Raw genomic sequence first — 16,687 nt, 5'->3', positions numbered from 1 at the left:
TATCTGATGGGGAAACGCGACGCAGGGGGAACCGTATCTGATGGGGAAACGCGACGCAGGGGGAACCGTATCTGATGGGGAAACGCGGATTGACGTAACACCTGCTTCATAGTTTGCTGCCCAAATCCCAAGTTCAACCTGCTCCTATGATTTAAAATACTCAGATTTCTGACCATCTGATCGTTTCTATTGTGGTTGGTTTTGTTTCTTTAAACCGGGCCTTGTTTAGTGTCTTCAAGTCAGTTCATTGTCAAAACTTTTATCTGAATTTGAAAAATTAAGTTAGGTTATGCTGCCATCCTGTGGCAGAGAAGGGGGACTGCTAATTACCCACACTACACTGTTGCCCTTAAATAATTGTGAAGGTTCTCAAGTTCTTTTGAGTTTCTCAACACACTAGAGCTTTAATCCGCCAGTTGTTTCTGTGCGCCAGTGGGAGTGTGCGCTCCTTAGAGAAGAATTAGATTTGCACTTTGTAATCTAAAAACTGTCGTCTATATGGTTAAATGAATGGAGATGCCTAAATGTCATTTTGCCTTTTTAATATGATGCAAAACTTCCATGAGCAATTACAAACGATGGTCAGTATATTGGTTTGGGAAATCTTTTCTGTGCTCTCCATTTATGCAGCTTTTTCCAGTTTGTTGGTTGCATTGTAACTGCATTTACTGTACAAGCTCAAATTATTATACAGGAAACATTTAATATCTATTTAGTCTGTTTAGATAAGTGGATGATGTCATGGATACATTTACATCATATAAACACCAGCCATGAGGGACGATTAGTGTGAGTGTAACGTCTGAATGGTGATTACCACAATTCCCTGGTGAAAACATTGATGAGGGTCATTTTTAGCTTGTGAAATACATTAAATATATTGATTTGAGGAGCTGGTACTTGCTGTTTATAATAAATGCACTGAAAGCATAATTTACATCAAATGAATTAGTTGGACAGGAAACAAGGGAAAAGTGTCTAAATTACATATTTTTTCTGCTCCTGAGCTTTTAGTCTTTTTAAACGTGTATCTGTCCTTTTTATATTCGACATTAATTAAACTCGGCTCACAGCAATATTACGAGAATGTTTAATATTTACTTGCTGCAGATCATCCATTTAGATAGTTCTGTCATTGACACTGTTTACTGATTTAGTTTGATGATTGGTGTTTTTCAGGTGGTGGGCAACTACTTAAGAGTTTTATTTTATTATTTTATTCTATTCATAATATATATATATTTTTAGTTATTGCATAGCTTTATTTTACAGCGATTCGAATTCCATTAACAGGGTGCCAAATAAGATTTGTCCAGACTCGGGCCCCGTCTACATTTATTTACATCTGACGTTTTGTTCTTATCTGCACTAAAACAAAGATTCTGCTCAAATAAATTGAGATTTAAAAGGGTTTCAAAGGTTTATTGACAGATGTTTTTATTGTCAGAATGTCAGTAAATTGAGATCTTTTTTTCCTTTTTCTTATAAAAAAACAGTTTTTAATATCCGACTAATGAAGCCAAAGCTTGGAAGCTATTGACCTCTTCAGGAATAATTAGATCAACTAAGACATCTGAATTGAAACATTTGCTAAATTGGAATTTTTTTCTACATTCCAAAGTCTTTAAAATAATAAAATAAAACCAGATCATTTCCTGAGGAATAACCGCTGTGGTTCTAAAGACTTAATTTCAATTTAATGGAACAAAATGAAATTTTGATGTTTTTTTATCTTAGGTGGAACCTTTAAAGTCTAAATTTGAAAATGTTTTCACCATCCTTATGATGCTCTGTAGATCCTCTGGGATTTCTGTGTCTGCTCTGCCCTCTCAGGCTGAACCTAGTTCTGCTTGTTGTTACTACCTTGAGTCTTTTCCTTCCACTGTCACCATGTGCTTGTTATAACTGGGAACAGACTGGAATGTGTGTAATCTTAATGGTTGAATTAATTTGATCGCACACTTCTGGATGGTGGTTGGACCCGTTTGTCCTGTGAAGTGCCTTGAGGTGAAACGATGCTACACAAATAAACGGAGTTCAAAGTAAATCCCATGTTGTAACAGAATCCCACCGAAGGAAAAGTACGACTAAAAGTGATTGAATATTGAGATCTCAATAAATATTTGTGATTAAAAACACACACTTCATCAGGTTTCTGTCTCTTTTTCTGTGACTGTTGGAGGGAAAACAAACAGACATGATGCGCATGTTTTCTTTACAGTTTATTCATAATTTCTTTTTGCGTCTCAAGAGTTGTAAAATTGTTTTTCCTGAACAAGTTAATGCTGAGGCAGGAGGCTGTGGCTGCGTCTCCGGGTCTTTGGAGCTCTGAATCTTCACGGAGCTGCGGATGGTGAGACCAGATCAACTGGTTCTGGAGATTCGGACCCACTCCGGGTTCTGACGCCCTGAGCGTCTCCGAGCGGCCTGAAGGAGAGCCGGAGGTGGTGGTGCGCAATCAGCACAGAGACCAGTTATACGTTGCCATTGATAAGGAGCTGAATTATAAGAGTGATAACTCAAGTATGGAGTCCACATGATGTCATTTCACAACACAAATGCTTAAAGAATTGATAGGTTTTGTTTTTATTTAATGGAGGCTCTATAAGTTGATGCACAGCACAGAAAATGGATCCACTTGGTAAGACTTCGTAAAACAAAGCAAAACCTTTCGTTTATAGAGCCTCTTTTTGTCTGATCGTCACAATCCACTTCTTTTTTTTAATATTAATCCTAATTCAGATCATAATCCAGAACCAGGAACCATGTCAGTAATCCATCCAGTAGAGCTTACCGGCATCGACTAACAGAGATCAAAGCACTTTGGATATCTTAAAGTCCAGCAGACTGACTGCGTCTCACTTCCAAGCATACCATAGTGTGAGAAATGATCGACGTCGACGGGGCGACGGCGTCACCTTCAGCACTGAACTGTAGTCTGCCGGCGTGCCGGCCCCAAGCGCACACTCCAGGTCGTGACGGTACATGTGGTGTGCAGATGTGCAAGAAGTTTGGATTCTCTTTGTCTCTAGCATCCGTTCCTGTTTCTTTGCCTTTAAAAAAATATCACCAAACCAGAGGGAGAAGAGATAAAGTCAGGGGTCATAGGTTCATACGTAGATGCTCGGGCCGTTTGGCCACGACGGGGTAGGCTTGCTGCTTCATCTGAGCGAGGTTGACCCCCGCAGGCTGTCGGATGGGGAGCGGGGCCGAGGCCTCGGAGCTACTAGTGATGTCCATCTGCTCTGCGGTGGACAGGTCCATGGGCTGCTCCAGAGGAGAGGGGAGGACGCTCTGTCCCATGCCGGGGATGAGGGGACTGCGACACCAGCCCGGGCTGAGAGGGAAGTAAGAGACTACATGTTAGAGGCTGCAGGTTAACGAGTCACGCAAATAATCAGAGCTGTTGCAAACCAGCAGACAAACCTAAGAAGAGTCCTTGGGCTGTCCATGATGCGCCGAGGGGAGCGGATCTTTGGCTCGAAGGAAAACTTCTCCTTGATGTTTTCCAGAACTGATGGCGCAACATATGTAAAACCCTAGGAAAACCACGGAGGAAGGAAACAAGGAATGCGCCTTTTAATTATGGAGATTTTTTTTTTTTTGCACAACTTTCCCCAAACTTCCATTCTTTTCTGAGCTCTTATTGTGACATTTCTAGGTTTAATCTTAACCCAATTATACAGCAGAAACATACGGAAAGCGTCAACAACCTCACATCATTTGTCTTTTATGGTCATTTTTTGTTACATTTACCTGCTGAGCAACAATCCTGTTTGCAGAATGCCTCGCAATCAACTTTCCACACATTGCAACATCCCAACCACACACTTCAGATGCATCCCATTGGGAAGACAAACAACATAAATGTGAAGGGAAATCACAGGAGGTTTGCAAATTTTTACCAACAAAAATCCAAGAAGCATTTCATTTTTGAGCTGAGCTGGTCTTGAGAGACACGTTCCTGCTGGAAGCCAAAGCTCTGCTCTAATCTCAAATCTTTTGCAGCTTTAAACATGTTTTCTTCCAGGTTCATTCTGTATTCAGCTCCATTCATCTCCTCGCCAATTCCAATCCACTGCCCTGTCCCAGAAAATAATCCACAAGCTGTCACAACTTTCTCAGAACGGCGAGTGTTGCTGGAGTCCTCTTAGTACGACAGCATCGCCACGTGATGGCGTGTTCAAGGTGACGCACATCGCTGCTGCCTTTGCACACACACAGGCGTTAAATGTTTTGCATTTGGATCGATTTCGAACTGACTGGTAGTTGTAATATTGACAAACTTCCTCCTCAGCTTTAGTTGAGCTGTTTGGTAGGTTTGCAGCTGTGCCAGACTCTTTCCATTTTGTCAGTGGTTGGTTGAGCAGTACTGAATCAGTTACTTTTCATTTGGTTACCACTTAGCAAGTAGAGCTGCATTGGATTTTAAATAAGAGTATCGGGGCGCAGGTGCCTGACTACATATAAATGTCACACTTTTTAAATTTTTTTGTATATATTCATAAACAAAATATCTAAAATCCTTTCCTTTCTATCCAGTTAATGAAAGTGCAAAAGAATCGGAGTTTATTACTCTAACGTGAAATTGTGGAAGACTTCCATTGGGTTAAGTAAAATGGGATCACTGCATCTCTAATAGTTTGGATTAAACTTGCTGCTAAACAAGGCAGAAGTGAAGTATTACCAGGAAGGCTTGATTTGCGCTCTCGCTGAGGGTGGAGTCGTCAGGACTGTCCACCGGAGTCTGGCTGGTGAACTTCGAGTCGAACTGACTCACGTCGTCCGCTGATTGCTGGCCAGACCAGAGAGGAAACACGAGTTTGGGATTACGGCAACATGAGAGGTTTCAGCCAAAGCAAGCAGGAGATGATCCGACACAGCAGAAGGCTTGGCTGTTTTCCTGAACCTTAGCCTCTAACGTAGCGTTATTTAGGCACATTAGCAAAACATCCCACCAAATACTGAAAGGTAATGAATGTCTGTTTATGGTTTTACTTACAAGGACAGGTTTGAAGGGAGGCTCCACTTTCCGGGCCAGTAGATCTTCCCAGTTGATGTGTCGAAAGAAAGCACGAGCCTATTGAACACAAAAAAAACAGAATTTAAACAAGTTGGTCACAAATCTCGTAACAACCGGCTGAAGTTTGAGAATATTCTTTTGCATCTGTTGCTCTCACCTGCACCTCTGTGGCGTCTCCCGGTCCGGCTCCGAGCCGCGACGAAGCATTTCTCTTCAGCAGCTGTTCAGGCAGCGGTCAAATGTTAAGAGAAAAGCAGCAGGGCAAATAATCGTCTTCAAGCACACGCAGGAGACCGTTACCCGTTTCAGGAGATCCCTTGCTTCCTGCGTGAGGTAGGGTGGGAGGCTCAGCTTACACTTCAGGATTTTATCAATGGTCTTTTTCCGGTTCTCACCTGTGAACGGGGGCTACAATTAGAGAGGAAAGACCAGGGTTATTAACACAATACCTATGCTGATTCACAACAGTAATAATGAAACTGGCCGCGTTTCACTGACCGCTCCTGTGAGCATGTCGTACATCAGTGCGCCCAGACTCCACCAGTCCACCGCTCTGTTGTGGCCGCTCCTCATCAAGATCTCTGGAGCCCTGAAGCACAGAGAGCCCACAGCGTCCGAGGCCGTTAGTGATGAAGAGCGCAACCGGGTCAGAGGTCCCAGAAAAAACAAACAAACAAATAAAAACCACCTACATGTATTCGATGGTTCCACAGAAAGTGTGAGTAACCGTCCCGTCATGAATGGATTCTTTACAAAGACCGAAGTCGGTCAGTTTTACGTGACCTGGAAGAAAATCAAGAAATATTTGGATACCAACATTTATGTGAAGTAATTACACCTGCTGGAAGCGCAGCACTAAATAAAACTTTGATCTGAAAAGTATTCACACCCCTTGAACTTTGCCACGTTGTGTCAAGTTTTATCTTTTTCAAATTACAAAAAGTTATATATTACTCAAAGAGAGACACGGTTTTCATATGTTTTAATGAATAAAATCTGAAGACTGCATTTCTATTCAACGCAAGAGAATTAATTCTTTGTAAAACAATTAAAGCTGCAGATATTTGGGGGTTTAAAGCATCTAAGAGAATTGTAGCTTTTTAGAATAGTTCAAAAGATGGGCTAGATTTGATAGAGAGCATTTCGAGCAAATATTTATTACTTGACTCAGAAGTTTTATTAAATTCAGGGCTGGACTTTGACTAGGTCAGTGGTTCTTAACCCAGGTCCTGCAGGTCTTAGACATAGCTCTGCTCCAGCACACCTGATTCAAATGATCCCATCCGACGCTGCAGAAGCCTGTTGATTGCTCATTAATTTAAGTCAGGTGTGTGGCAACTGGAGAAAATGGTTTTTAATTTAAAACTAAACCAAAATGTTTGATCACTGAAACACAAATATGGTGCTGGTCTGTCACTTAAAGTCCTGATAAAATAAATTGAAGTCTGTAGTTGTTGTGCAAGAAAAATATATATATCAAAAAGCACCAATATTTCCAAAGGCTCTAAATATTACGCGTCATCCGGGACAGACTAACCTTGGCTGTTGAGCATAATGTTCTCGGGCTTCAGGTCTCGGTAGATGATGCCTTTTTGGTGCAGGTGACCCAGAGCCATGGAGATCTCTGCGAGGTAAAAACTACAAGCAACAAAAGATTAAATCAAAGCTAAAAATATCACACCAAAACGTCACATCAATGAGACATTAAAGCAAGAAGGACTGTTGCATGATGCATGTAGCTAAAAACAGTTCTGAATTTATAATCAATTGTTTCAAACTAAATATCAGGTGTTATTGGCACCCATAGTGTTAAAACTTGCCACAGGGGCAACACTTTGGTCGATGCGGTTCGGCCTCCTCTTTTCTCCAGATTGGAGCGTACAGAGAAAACAATCTTTGACCAGTCATCTTTGCACAATCTCTGCAGCTCATCCAGAGTCCAGTGTCCCCCCTTATGCTCCAGCTCACCTCACGTTCTCTATCGGCTTCAGGTCTGAAAAATGACATCGTCTTAGAGGAAAGTTAATTTTGTTCCTGCTGAGTCATTTCCTATTTGGCCATCGTAATCAGTTTGAAAGACTACAATGTCTTGGAGTTTCAAGGAGTTTGTGATGCCATGATGTTTAACAAGTTAACCCAGCGTTGACCAATTGCATCACAAATCCTCTACTGTAACCCCAACAGCAGACTTATGAGGGTTTTTAACATATTTATGTTTTGTTTCACATGAAATCCAGCTGGAGTTTTTGTTGCTGAGGAGCTGAATCTTATTCTGACCAGTTCTGATCAGCAGCACTAAAGATGCTTTTTCCTGACGCATCAAAAACAACCACTTAATTGTTACAGAACATTGAAAAAATGTACTCAAATTTATTTTGACTTAAATTTTCCTGTAAGAGGCTATCACTGCAAGTTGGATTAACACTTCTACATGACAACTTGCTTGGACAAGTAAGAATCTTCAAAGGCGACTTCCTGTTACATGACGCAAAACAGAAGAACGGGGAAAAAATCAAATAAAATCAATAATAATGTCAGCAGTTAATGACTGAAACCTGATGCCAAACAATCCTCACCAGGCTGTGTCTTCCATGAAGATGCCCTCTCTCTCCAGCTGCATGAAGAGCTCTCCTCCTGCACAGCAGAACAACATCTTTATGCATCTAAAAGAAGCAACATGCCAGTTCTCTGGACGATCCAAAAAAGTAAAATGTTTCAAAAGCAACAACAAAAACAAAACCCCAGCCTATGAGCTGCAAGTTCATCTTCCTCTATAAAACGCATTATTAATTCATGCTGCATTAATCTGCCATTTAAAGAGACAGTGTAAGATTGCTGCCCAGGAACAACATGTACTCCGAGTACTTCTGTTGCCTTATATTTTCTCTGTTTACACTGAAGCTGAAAATAAAATGGTTGCAAGCAAGTGATGTCACAGAAACATTATTAATACATGTAGTATACAAACTTAGGCTCATTTACAAGAATAAAATCTTATAGACGATATGTTTAAAGACAAAAATAGCAGGTCTGGTGTGTTGCGTTTTTTTTTTTTTTTTGTAGTGTTACAGACCACTGAGGTACTCCAGGATGAGATAGAGCTTCCCTCCCGTCTGGAAGGCGTAGATGAGATCAACGATGAAGGGATGCTTCACTTCCTCCAGAATGTTCCTCTCTGCCTTGGTATGAGCCGTGTCCTTAGCGTTACGTACAATCATAGCCTGGAGGCCGGAAGCACAGGGAAATAAAATCAGACAAAAATTAAATTATATATATATAAACGATGTAAAGAAATGTAAGATGATGCACACAAACACTGCAGCATGGCCACTGGATAATTTCTATTACAAACTAAAGTACAGCTAAAACTTTGTCTCCTCTTCTGTGTCAGTGCCTCCCGTCCGTATGCCAAGTTTTATTTTGCTTGTGCAGATTTTAATTTTTTTTATATATATATATATTTTGCAAAGTGGTCATTATAAAAACTCCCCTCCGTTAATGCAGAATTTGCTACAAGCGATAACGTCCTGTTTGCACAAGCTTGTAATTGCTCTCTGTGCAGTTCTACCACCTTTTGCCATCGTTGTTCTGATTGTTTTAATTACATTTTAAATGTGAATTAAAGAATTATCAAAGAAACTATGACAGGACAGCACAGGTATCACAGCAGTTTTGATTAGACTGAGGTTGACTTTTCTAAAAAAAAAATTTAAAAAATTAAAAATAAAACAAAGTTGTGAAGCTGTGGCCTGAGCCAGGAATCATCTTTTAAATGCCTCCTGGTTCTGACACCCCAGAGTGGCTCCTTACCAGGCCTCTGCAGCCTTTTTTTGGAGTTGTGCAAGTGCAGAGTGTCCTGATTTTTCATCTGTCGACAGCCTCTGCTCTCTGCCGCTTTCCTCACTTCTGTTTACTAAACACTTCTGTCTGACAGCCAGCGAGCTGCCTGTCAACAGCTCTGTCGTTTCAGCAGCGAGCGTTCAGAGCTGTGGTGGCAGGGACATTAGGGTTGATGCTCTTATTCCGAATTTTCAGCCAAATTCACGAAATACACAAACACACACCCAGAGGGCAATGGATTAAAGTTCTTCTTTTTTACTACACACCGACATAATAAGCAACACAAAACAGACGGAAAACTAAGAAAAACATTATGAAGCTCCGTTGAGAAGCTTCCCATCCGCTATAAACTCAGTGTTTGTGGCTGGGGATTTTTGAACAAGTCTGGACAGACATAGAATTTCATACGCTCCACGTTTGTGAGCCTCCATCAGATCTTTACCGAAAATGCCGTTTACGCTTTCCACCGTTAAGTTTTGCCACCAAAACTCCCCCGAGCGTAACGTAGCAGCTCTTTAGTGTGTCACCGAGGTCGTGCAAGGAAATCCCTCCGACATGAAGCTGGACCTAACGGGCTTGAGCGGAGCGTTTAAAGAGCCGAGGCTGCAGCAGAGCAGCTGGCAGTCTACCAGCTAGCAGTGAAATCTTACCCCACCACTGACTTCAGCAGCAGCCCATATGTGCAGACAGAAGCAATATAATGTTAATTTATAAAGCAAACAGCGTGGTTACATAACCAAAACTGCATCTGCGCTTTTGGTGAAATACAACTCAAGAGGCAGACTGCAAAAGAAAAGATTTAATACCTTTTTTAAAACTTTCATGGCAAATATTTTGCCGGCTGCAGCTCCGACAACTTTCCGAACTTGGAAAACCTGCAGAGCAAGGAAAAAAAATAAAAATAAATTAAGTGTTCTGAATAGTCACAAAGGCAGTTTGGGGGAAAAACATGGATCAGCATAACATTATAGAGGCAAAATAATTCACCACACAAGCCGCTCAGACAAACGGCATGTTCACTGGACTCCATACCTTTCCATAGCCGCCTTTTCCGAGGACCCGCAGCAGCTCGAAGCACTCTGGTCTGATGTTCTCCGTCCCCTGATTGACGTTGTCCTCGGAGATCTCGATCTTCTCACAGTCGTCCATGTTGCTGCAGGAAGAGAAATGTAAAGAATTAGACTTTTCTTTTGGGCCATTTTAAAAGTGGTGACATAATTGAATACTTACAACTCAAAGCCACTGCACTGATCCATTATGTCAATGTTTTGAGTCTGGTAGGAAGAGCAGAACACTGATGAGCAAAAGAGACTTTAAATACTTTATCAAAAAATGTATATTATTTTCTGGGCCATAAAATCACTAGGGCATTTTAAAACCTTTGATGAAGTTTGGCTCTATGCCTGTGAAGTAGTTATATTTATGCACCATAACAGACACCTTTAGAAAAAAAATAAAGATTTTTTTTTTCTATGTGAAGCAAAAAAAGCTGCCATACCATATTCTTCATATCTATATTTTAAATGTTTAATATTGACTGATTCTGATTATTTTCCTCATAGAGAATCACAGAAACATGAGCTGCTGTGAGACAGTACATACTAGGTAAGCAATCATAATGCTGAACTTTAGCCTTATTTTCATCTCAATGAAAAATAAACATGTCATTCAACAACTTTTTACAATCATGTCACACTTTTTGGGTTAGACGGCTGGACAAGACATGACTGACAATTTAAATAGAGATCAATTTGTGCTCTAAAACTCTGCAATAGCCGTTTTCCTATCCCTGTATGAACACAAGCTACCGGGCAGCCAGTGCTCAGCGCACACAGCCCCACTCTGTCACATTTTGCCAAAATAAACTGTTGCACACGGAGCCACATTTATCACTGCTGCACCTTTGGCCAAGTAAGGATGTTTTGCACAACCCGTGCGTGACAGCGACGCTGACAGCTTCAACAACGCATAAAACTCACTCCTGAACCGGGTTGTAGTGCCATAAAAAACGAAAGGCGCTTGTTTTGTTGTGCTTTGCGGTCATGCTAATAGTAACAAACAGTTTGTGAGGCCCTGACAGCCCCGGCTGCTGCAGCCTGCAGGCCTGCCGTCTGCTGCTGGCAGACGACCAGGCTAACGCAGCTAGCTACGGTACGGCGGGGAGTTTCTCCTCTGACAGCCTCTGCTAAAGTACCTCATCGTTCTCGTCGTCGGAGACATTCTCCTCCGGCTGGTCCAGATCGATGTCAAACACTCCGGCCATGGCGGCGAGTCGCTCGGGTTGCTGTGTCACAGACCGCAGGTACAGCAGGCGTCCCCCACCTCATGGACAAACACGCACGGCCGCCATAACCGGCTACTACACCGAGCAGGCGCATTGCGACGCGCCACAAGGGGGCGGGAACGTGTTGTCTCATATACAAAGGCACCACTGCACTAAATACTAGTACATCTCCAAACACTTGAATGTTGCGTAAAAGGGAAATATTTATTACCAGTGATCTCAGAAAGTAAAACTCTTATATTATAGAATCATCACATGGGGTTTCCCCCAGAAAACTTGCTAAGCCCGGTGCTTAGGGCGCTAGGGCTGTCATTCATCCAGCCGGCATGAGTTAAAATGTTTAAAGTTGACAGGAAATTTGAAAATATCACTTGATAGTTATGCATTATTGAAAGACTGGAAGATTAATACCTAAACACCAACTATAAAGTCTTAAAAAATGGCAAAAAAAAAAAAAACTAAAATAAATAAACAATGCTAAGCCTGGTGGGGGCACAAGTAAAACCTGGTGGCCCGCCAGGCTTATAATACACTGGGGGGAACCTTGATCACACATAGAGTGGCATATTCTAAGCTTATATTTCTAGTAATTTTGGTGATTGTGGCTCTACAAATAATGAAAACTAAAAATCCAGTGTCTCAGAAAATTAGAATACTGTGAAAAAGGTCACTGATGGAAACTCATGGTGTGACACCGTTATCCACTAATTAAGTCAAAGCAACTGAGGTTGTATGTTTCCTGAGCCTTTAGATGGTCTTTCACTCTGTGTTAGTAGACAGTAGACAATCAGTCTGACTGGACAGACATCCAGAAGAGAGTCATTGATGCCCTTCACAAGAAGGGTAAGATACAAAAAGTCATTGCTGAAGAATCTGGTTGTTCACAGAGTTCTGTTTCCAAACATATTGAAAGAAAATTGAGTGGAAGGAAGAAGTGTGGTAGGAAAACGTGCACTAGCAACAGGGAGAACCACAGCCTTGAGAGGAGATTCATCTGTGTGTCCATTCTAGGCACTCTGAATAATGCTACTAATGTTGCATATGTCATGGCGCATTGATGCAGTAATTCATACAAGAGGAGGCCCAACCAAGTATTGAGGTCTCATGCCCCCTCTGTCTCATGTCGCCCAAACCATCACGGTGTCAAGGCACAGCATGCTTAAATTGGGATCGGAAATCCATCATTCTTCCTTGCATTCATGGAAATGTAAAGTGTTAAAAACATAATCAGACATCAAACATTTCAAAATTGTCGTTATAAATAGACAGGAAGAAAGGCTCTCTGGACAATGCTAATTTTTGACTACAAATGTGGTCTTGATTAAACACTAAATTTGTCTTTCGTATTTGGTCAAAGAATAATATATTTTTTCTTCCACTGAAACTTTTTTGTTTCTTTGTAAGGCTATAAACAGAATAATACTAGTAAGGGGCTGGTTAAATGAGGAGCACACACTTAATAATACAATATAGTTTTATTTATTTTTTCAATCAAGCAAGCAAGCTGGAAATTAACTATGCAATGCGTTTTTATGCTAAGAAGTACACTTTTAAAAGAATAAAAAACATCGCGTACTGTACTTCAAATGATATTGAGTCTGTATTTTATTTTTGAAACGTTTGACAGTTTAAGCCGGAAATGACGTTTTAACTACGAGCGCCGCTTCCAAAACACAACCAGGAGTCTGCAAAGGGAGCCGGAAATGGCATGATTAAGTGATTTAGACATCTCACAGGCCTGATCATGTCTGTGGTGACAGTCCAGCTGGGTCAGTGCGGTAACCAGGTGGGACAGGAGCTGTTTGACGTCATGCGTAGCGATGCTCCAGACGTCCACAGGAAAACGTACAGCGCGGTCAGCCGTGAGCGCTTCTTCCGCCAGACCACACAGGGAGGTAAGCAAGGCTCCGAGATGACTTCAATACGGATGATTGCTGTAATGTGGGCGCGTCTTTATACAGTTTGTGTGTGTCAGCCCTTGAAGCCAGGGCGGTGCTGATTGATATGGAGCCTAAAGTGATCAACCACAGCATGAGCGAGGCTGCGAAGTCTGGCAGGTGGAGGTATGGAGAAACGTCCCACTTCAGCCAGAAACAGGGCTCTGGAAACAACTGGGCCAATGGGTGAGATGTTAACCAGCCACATGAACTGGAATGCCACACAGTGCATTGCAACAGAGTCACACCCTTCAACGTTTCCCTGTTCGAAAACACAAACTTCTATGCAGGGTTTCCCCCAGAAAACTTGCTAAGGTCGGTGGGTTGCGCACACTTAATAATACAATATATTGTATTATTACAACACGCTGTGTTTTGGAGTTAAAAAATGTTTAAAATTGAGAGGAAATGTGAAAATATCACTTGATGATTATGTGTTCTTGGAAGATTGATATCTGAACACCAACTACAAAGTTTTAAAAAAATGCAAACATTAAAAAAAAACTTAAATAAATAAGCAATGCTAAGCCTGGTGGGGGTGCAAGAAAAGCCTGGTGGCCCGCCAGGCTTACAATACACCGAGGGAAACCCTGTCATATGTAATGACTGGGATTTTGTGATAGGCCAAGGTAGTGCGTAATTGTGGAATGTACTGGACACGATGCATGGTTTTCATTTATCTACTTATTTACCAATAAACACATTGCAAGCTCTCTTTTTGCAAAGTAACTCAACTCGGTTAAGTTGGACGGAGAACGTCTGAACCTCAATTTTCAAATTTTAACACAGATTTCAACTGCATTTTATTGTGGAGTTTGACGGGTCGTTGTAACACGTGGACATGCTTTGATCTAACCTGTTTCATTGTTGCTCTGGCTTCGTGTTTTATTTAAGTGTATCATAATGAACAGAAAAATTTTAAAACATTTGTTTTGCACTACCTAGGTGTTAATATATCGCACATTTAATGGTTTTAAATGCTTTTGCAAAGCATCATAGTTGGCCTTTCATCTTGAGACAAGAGGAAGTTTTCTCATCATACACGCATTTTCATCCATCCAGGTATTGCGTCCATGGCCCTCGTCACAGAGACGCGGTGGAGGAGCTGGTGAGGAGGGAGGTGGAGCATTGCGACATGCTGGCGGGGTTCATCCCCATCATGAGTGTCGCGGGGGGGACAGGTTCAGGAGTCGGTACTTTCGTCACTCAGTGTCTCAGAGACGTCTACCCATCGTCGTTTGTCCTTAACCACCTCACCTGGCCATATGGGACTGGGGAAGTATGTCATTATTAAATTCAGTCTGACTTGCTGGGTGTTACCTTTAGGGTCAAATCCCGATTGAGAATAACATCTCCCCGTCTTAAACTAGAGTACAAACTGGAAATAAATAGGAAACTGAAATCATAACCTTACATCCATGTTCATCCACTGAGGAGACTTTCATCAAGTCATCTCTCCAACACTCTTTCAGGTGATTGTCCAGAACTACAACTCGGTGCTGACGCTTGCACACCTCTACCAGCTCTCTGATGCCATCCTGGTGCACGAGAACGACATCGTGCACAAGATCTGCAGTCAGCTGCTGAAGATCAAGCAGATCTCTTTCAGTGACATCAACAGGGTCATCGCTCACCAGCTGGGTGGGGTGCTGCAGCCCACGCTCACGCCCGTTTCCTGTGGAGCGTACAGTAGGCATCCTATTGGTAAGAGCAGAACACTCAAGTTTTATACGCGGTCAGAAAGGCTTGAGAATTTGATTTCTCAAGCCATTCCTGATGGGTCGTCATTTTAACAGATAAAAGTCTACAATTGTAAGCACAATTGCTATAAATTCACAATCAGATCTTGCATTTTATATTTTTGAAATTATAAGTACTCTGGAAAGCTGAGTTCAGAAAAGTAAGGAATTTTACCTGACAGACGTTTCAAGAGCCGTGCATGCTTTTCTCAGTTGTAGTTCTACTAGTAAATGTTTAAATTGTGTGTAAATTGTTCCATAATCCACTTGTTACTCTTTTCGATTTTCAGGCGAGTTGATGAGCGCTCTCGCCTGCCACCCAGAGTACAAGCTGCTGAGTGTGTGCACCATCCCCCAGATGGCCAGCTCCTCCATCGCCTTCAGCACCTTCAGCTGGCCGGCGCTGCTCAAACACCTGCGGCAGATGCTCATCTCCAACAGCAAGATGGAAGGAGGTGAGATTTATAGCTAGTTCACTCACCACTAGTAGTACAAAAAAGGAACGCCTATAATCACTGGGTTAATTTTTTATTTATTTTTTCTTCGTTGTAGGTATAGACTGGCAGGTCTGTCCCCCTCCAGCCTCAGCGGGGCGGTCCAGGAGTCTCTCAGCTGGCAGCTTCAACACCTCCCTGGCCAACCTGCTCATCCTGAGGGGGAAGGACGTCTACAGTGCAGACACAGGTCAGAGAGCGCGGCTGAATTTGATACGGATTCATAAAGTGGAAGGAAAAATTATTTATGGTTTTCTTTCGCACTGAAGTTTTGTGTCCATGTGTTGAGACCCATTAACTCAGACATTCATAGATAAAGTCCAGAGAAACGGTTCACTCCAGAAGGCATCTGGTTTATAAAGGCACTCCGTCTTTGTGAAAATCATATTTCAAAGAGAATACTGTTTGCAGTTGAAGTATTTTCAAGGTGAGATTGGGCAGATCAGGCCAAATTAAAATTGTAATTAAGATTTTGTGGTACATTTAAAAGCTGATGTTCACAGAGATGCACTGTGTTCAGTCAAAGAAGTCTGGGCCAACATATCAGTATAAATGTGCAAAGAATGGAGAGAAATTATGAAAAAAGGAATGAAAGTGTACTCTTGATTAGACTGAGGCCAAAAAAGTCCTTCCAACATTTATCGATATTGAAAATGTTGAAGATTCATTTGGTAAAGGCAAATCTTTAGCAGGTGTGAATTCTGTTGTAATCCTCAGGGGGATTTGAAGACCCAGCTATTTATACTTCATGGCTTCCACCAGACGAAGCGCTTAGCTTGTGGAAATCCCCCGTCCCCTTCAATAAGTATGAGAAGTCTGCAACACTGGTTAGCAACAGCCAGGCTCTGCTCAGACCTCTGGATGACATGGTGAGAAAAGCCTGGAACATGTTTGCTTCCAGGTAAGTCGAACTGGAACAGACTTGACTGAATAAAAACTTCAGTTTCATCATTTCTGTTCATCTCAATCCAGACTAAGTAGGTTAAATAATTAGTTTGGATCAATGGTATTTTTTTTTCCTGCAGGGCCTACATCCATCAGTACGTTAAATTTGGGATCTCAGAGGAGGATTTTCTGGACAGCTTTACGTCTCTTGAGCAGGTGATCTCCAGCTACTCTGAGCTTCAATAGGTAAGCTGAGAGTAGCTGTGAGAGAGCAACAAACACAATGGACTGATTTTAACTGCATTATTTATTTTGGTAGATTTAAAAAAAAAAAAAAAAATTGTGTAAATAAAATTATTTGCTTTAGGAACGCTGTTGGAGTTAATTTCTTCATACCTTCATGGCTAAAGGTTGTGACTCGCTGAAAGGTTTGATTTTCACAATCTTTATTCCTTCAAAAAATATATAATAAAAAAAATATATAT

The 16,687-nt window shown here is 41.6% G+C and overlaps 2 protein-coding genes across 2 annotated transcripts; one reads left to right on the top strand and one right to left on the bottom strand.

The window, feature by feature from the left end:
* Window positions 1-2,205: 2,205 nt before the first annotated feature.
* Window positions 2,206-11,239, bottom strand: rps6kb1b (ribosomal protein S6 kinase b, polypeptide 1b). The gene is made up of 15 exons (XM_008425306.2): window positions 11,058-11,239; window positions 10,094-10,137; window positions 9,896-10,016; window positions 9,670-9,738; window positions 8,097-8,244; window positions 7,600-7,657; window positions 6,561-6,661; window positions 5,716-5,806; window positions 5,522-5,612; window positions 5,324-5,431; window positions 5,181-5,243; window positions 5,003-5,080; window positions 4,688-4,795; window positions 3,427-3,539; window positions 2,206-3,337 (listed from the first exon to the last, which is right to left on the bottom strand). Exons 1-15 carry the CDS (start codon window positions 11,124-11,126, stop codon window positions 3,103-3,105), a joined length of 1,497 nt encoding a protein of 498 aa, XP_008423528.1. The 5' UTR covers window positions 11,127-11,239; the 3' UTR covers window positions 2,206-3,102.
* Window positions 11,240-12,779: 1,540 nt separating this feature from the next.
* On the top strand, window positions 12,780-16,541 carry tubd1 (tubulin, delta 1). The gene is made up of 8 exons (XM_008425305.2): window positions 12,780-13,042; window positions 13,123-13,270; window positions 14,147-14,363; window positions 14,557-14,788; window positions 15,114-15,278; window positions 15,376-15,507; window positions 16,035-16,218; window positions 16,343-16,541. Exons 1-8 carry the CDS (start codon window positions 12,892-12,894, stop codon window positions 16,446-16,448), a joined length of 1,335 nt encoding a protein of 444 aa, XP_008423527.1. The 5' UTR covers window positions 12,780-12,891; the 3' UTR covers window positions 16,449-16,541.
* Window positions 16,542-16,687: the final 146 nt, after the last annotated feature.

Source organism: Poecilia reticulata, linkage group LG13 (genome assembly GCF_000633615.1).
Source record: "Poecilia reticulata strain Guanapo linkage group LG13, Guppy_female_1.0+MT, whole genome shotgun sequence".
Taxonomy (NCBI): domain Eukaryota; kingdom Metazoa; phylum Chordata; class Actinopteri; order Cyprinodontiformes; family Poeciliidae; genus Poecilia; species Poecilia reticulata.
Note: the sequence above shows the minus strand (reverse complement) of the source record. Positions and strands in the feature narration are given on the sequence as shown.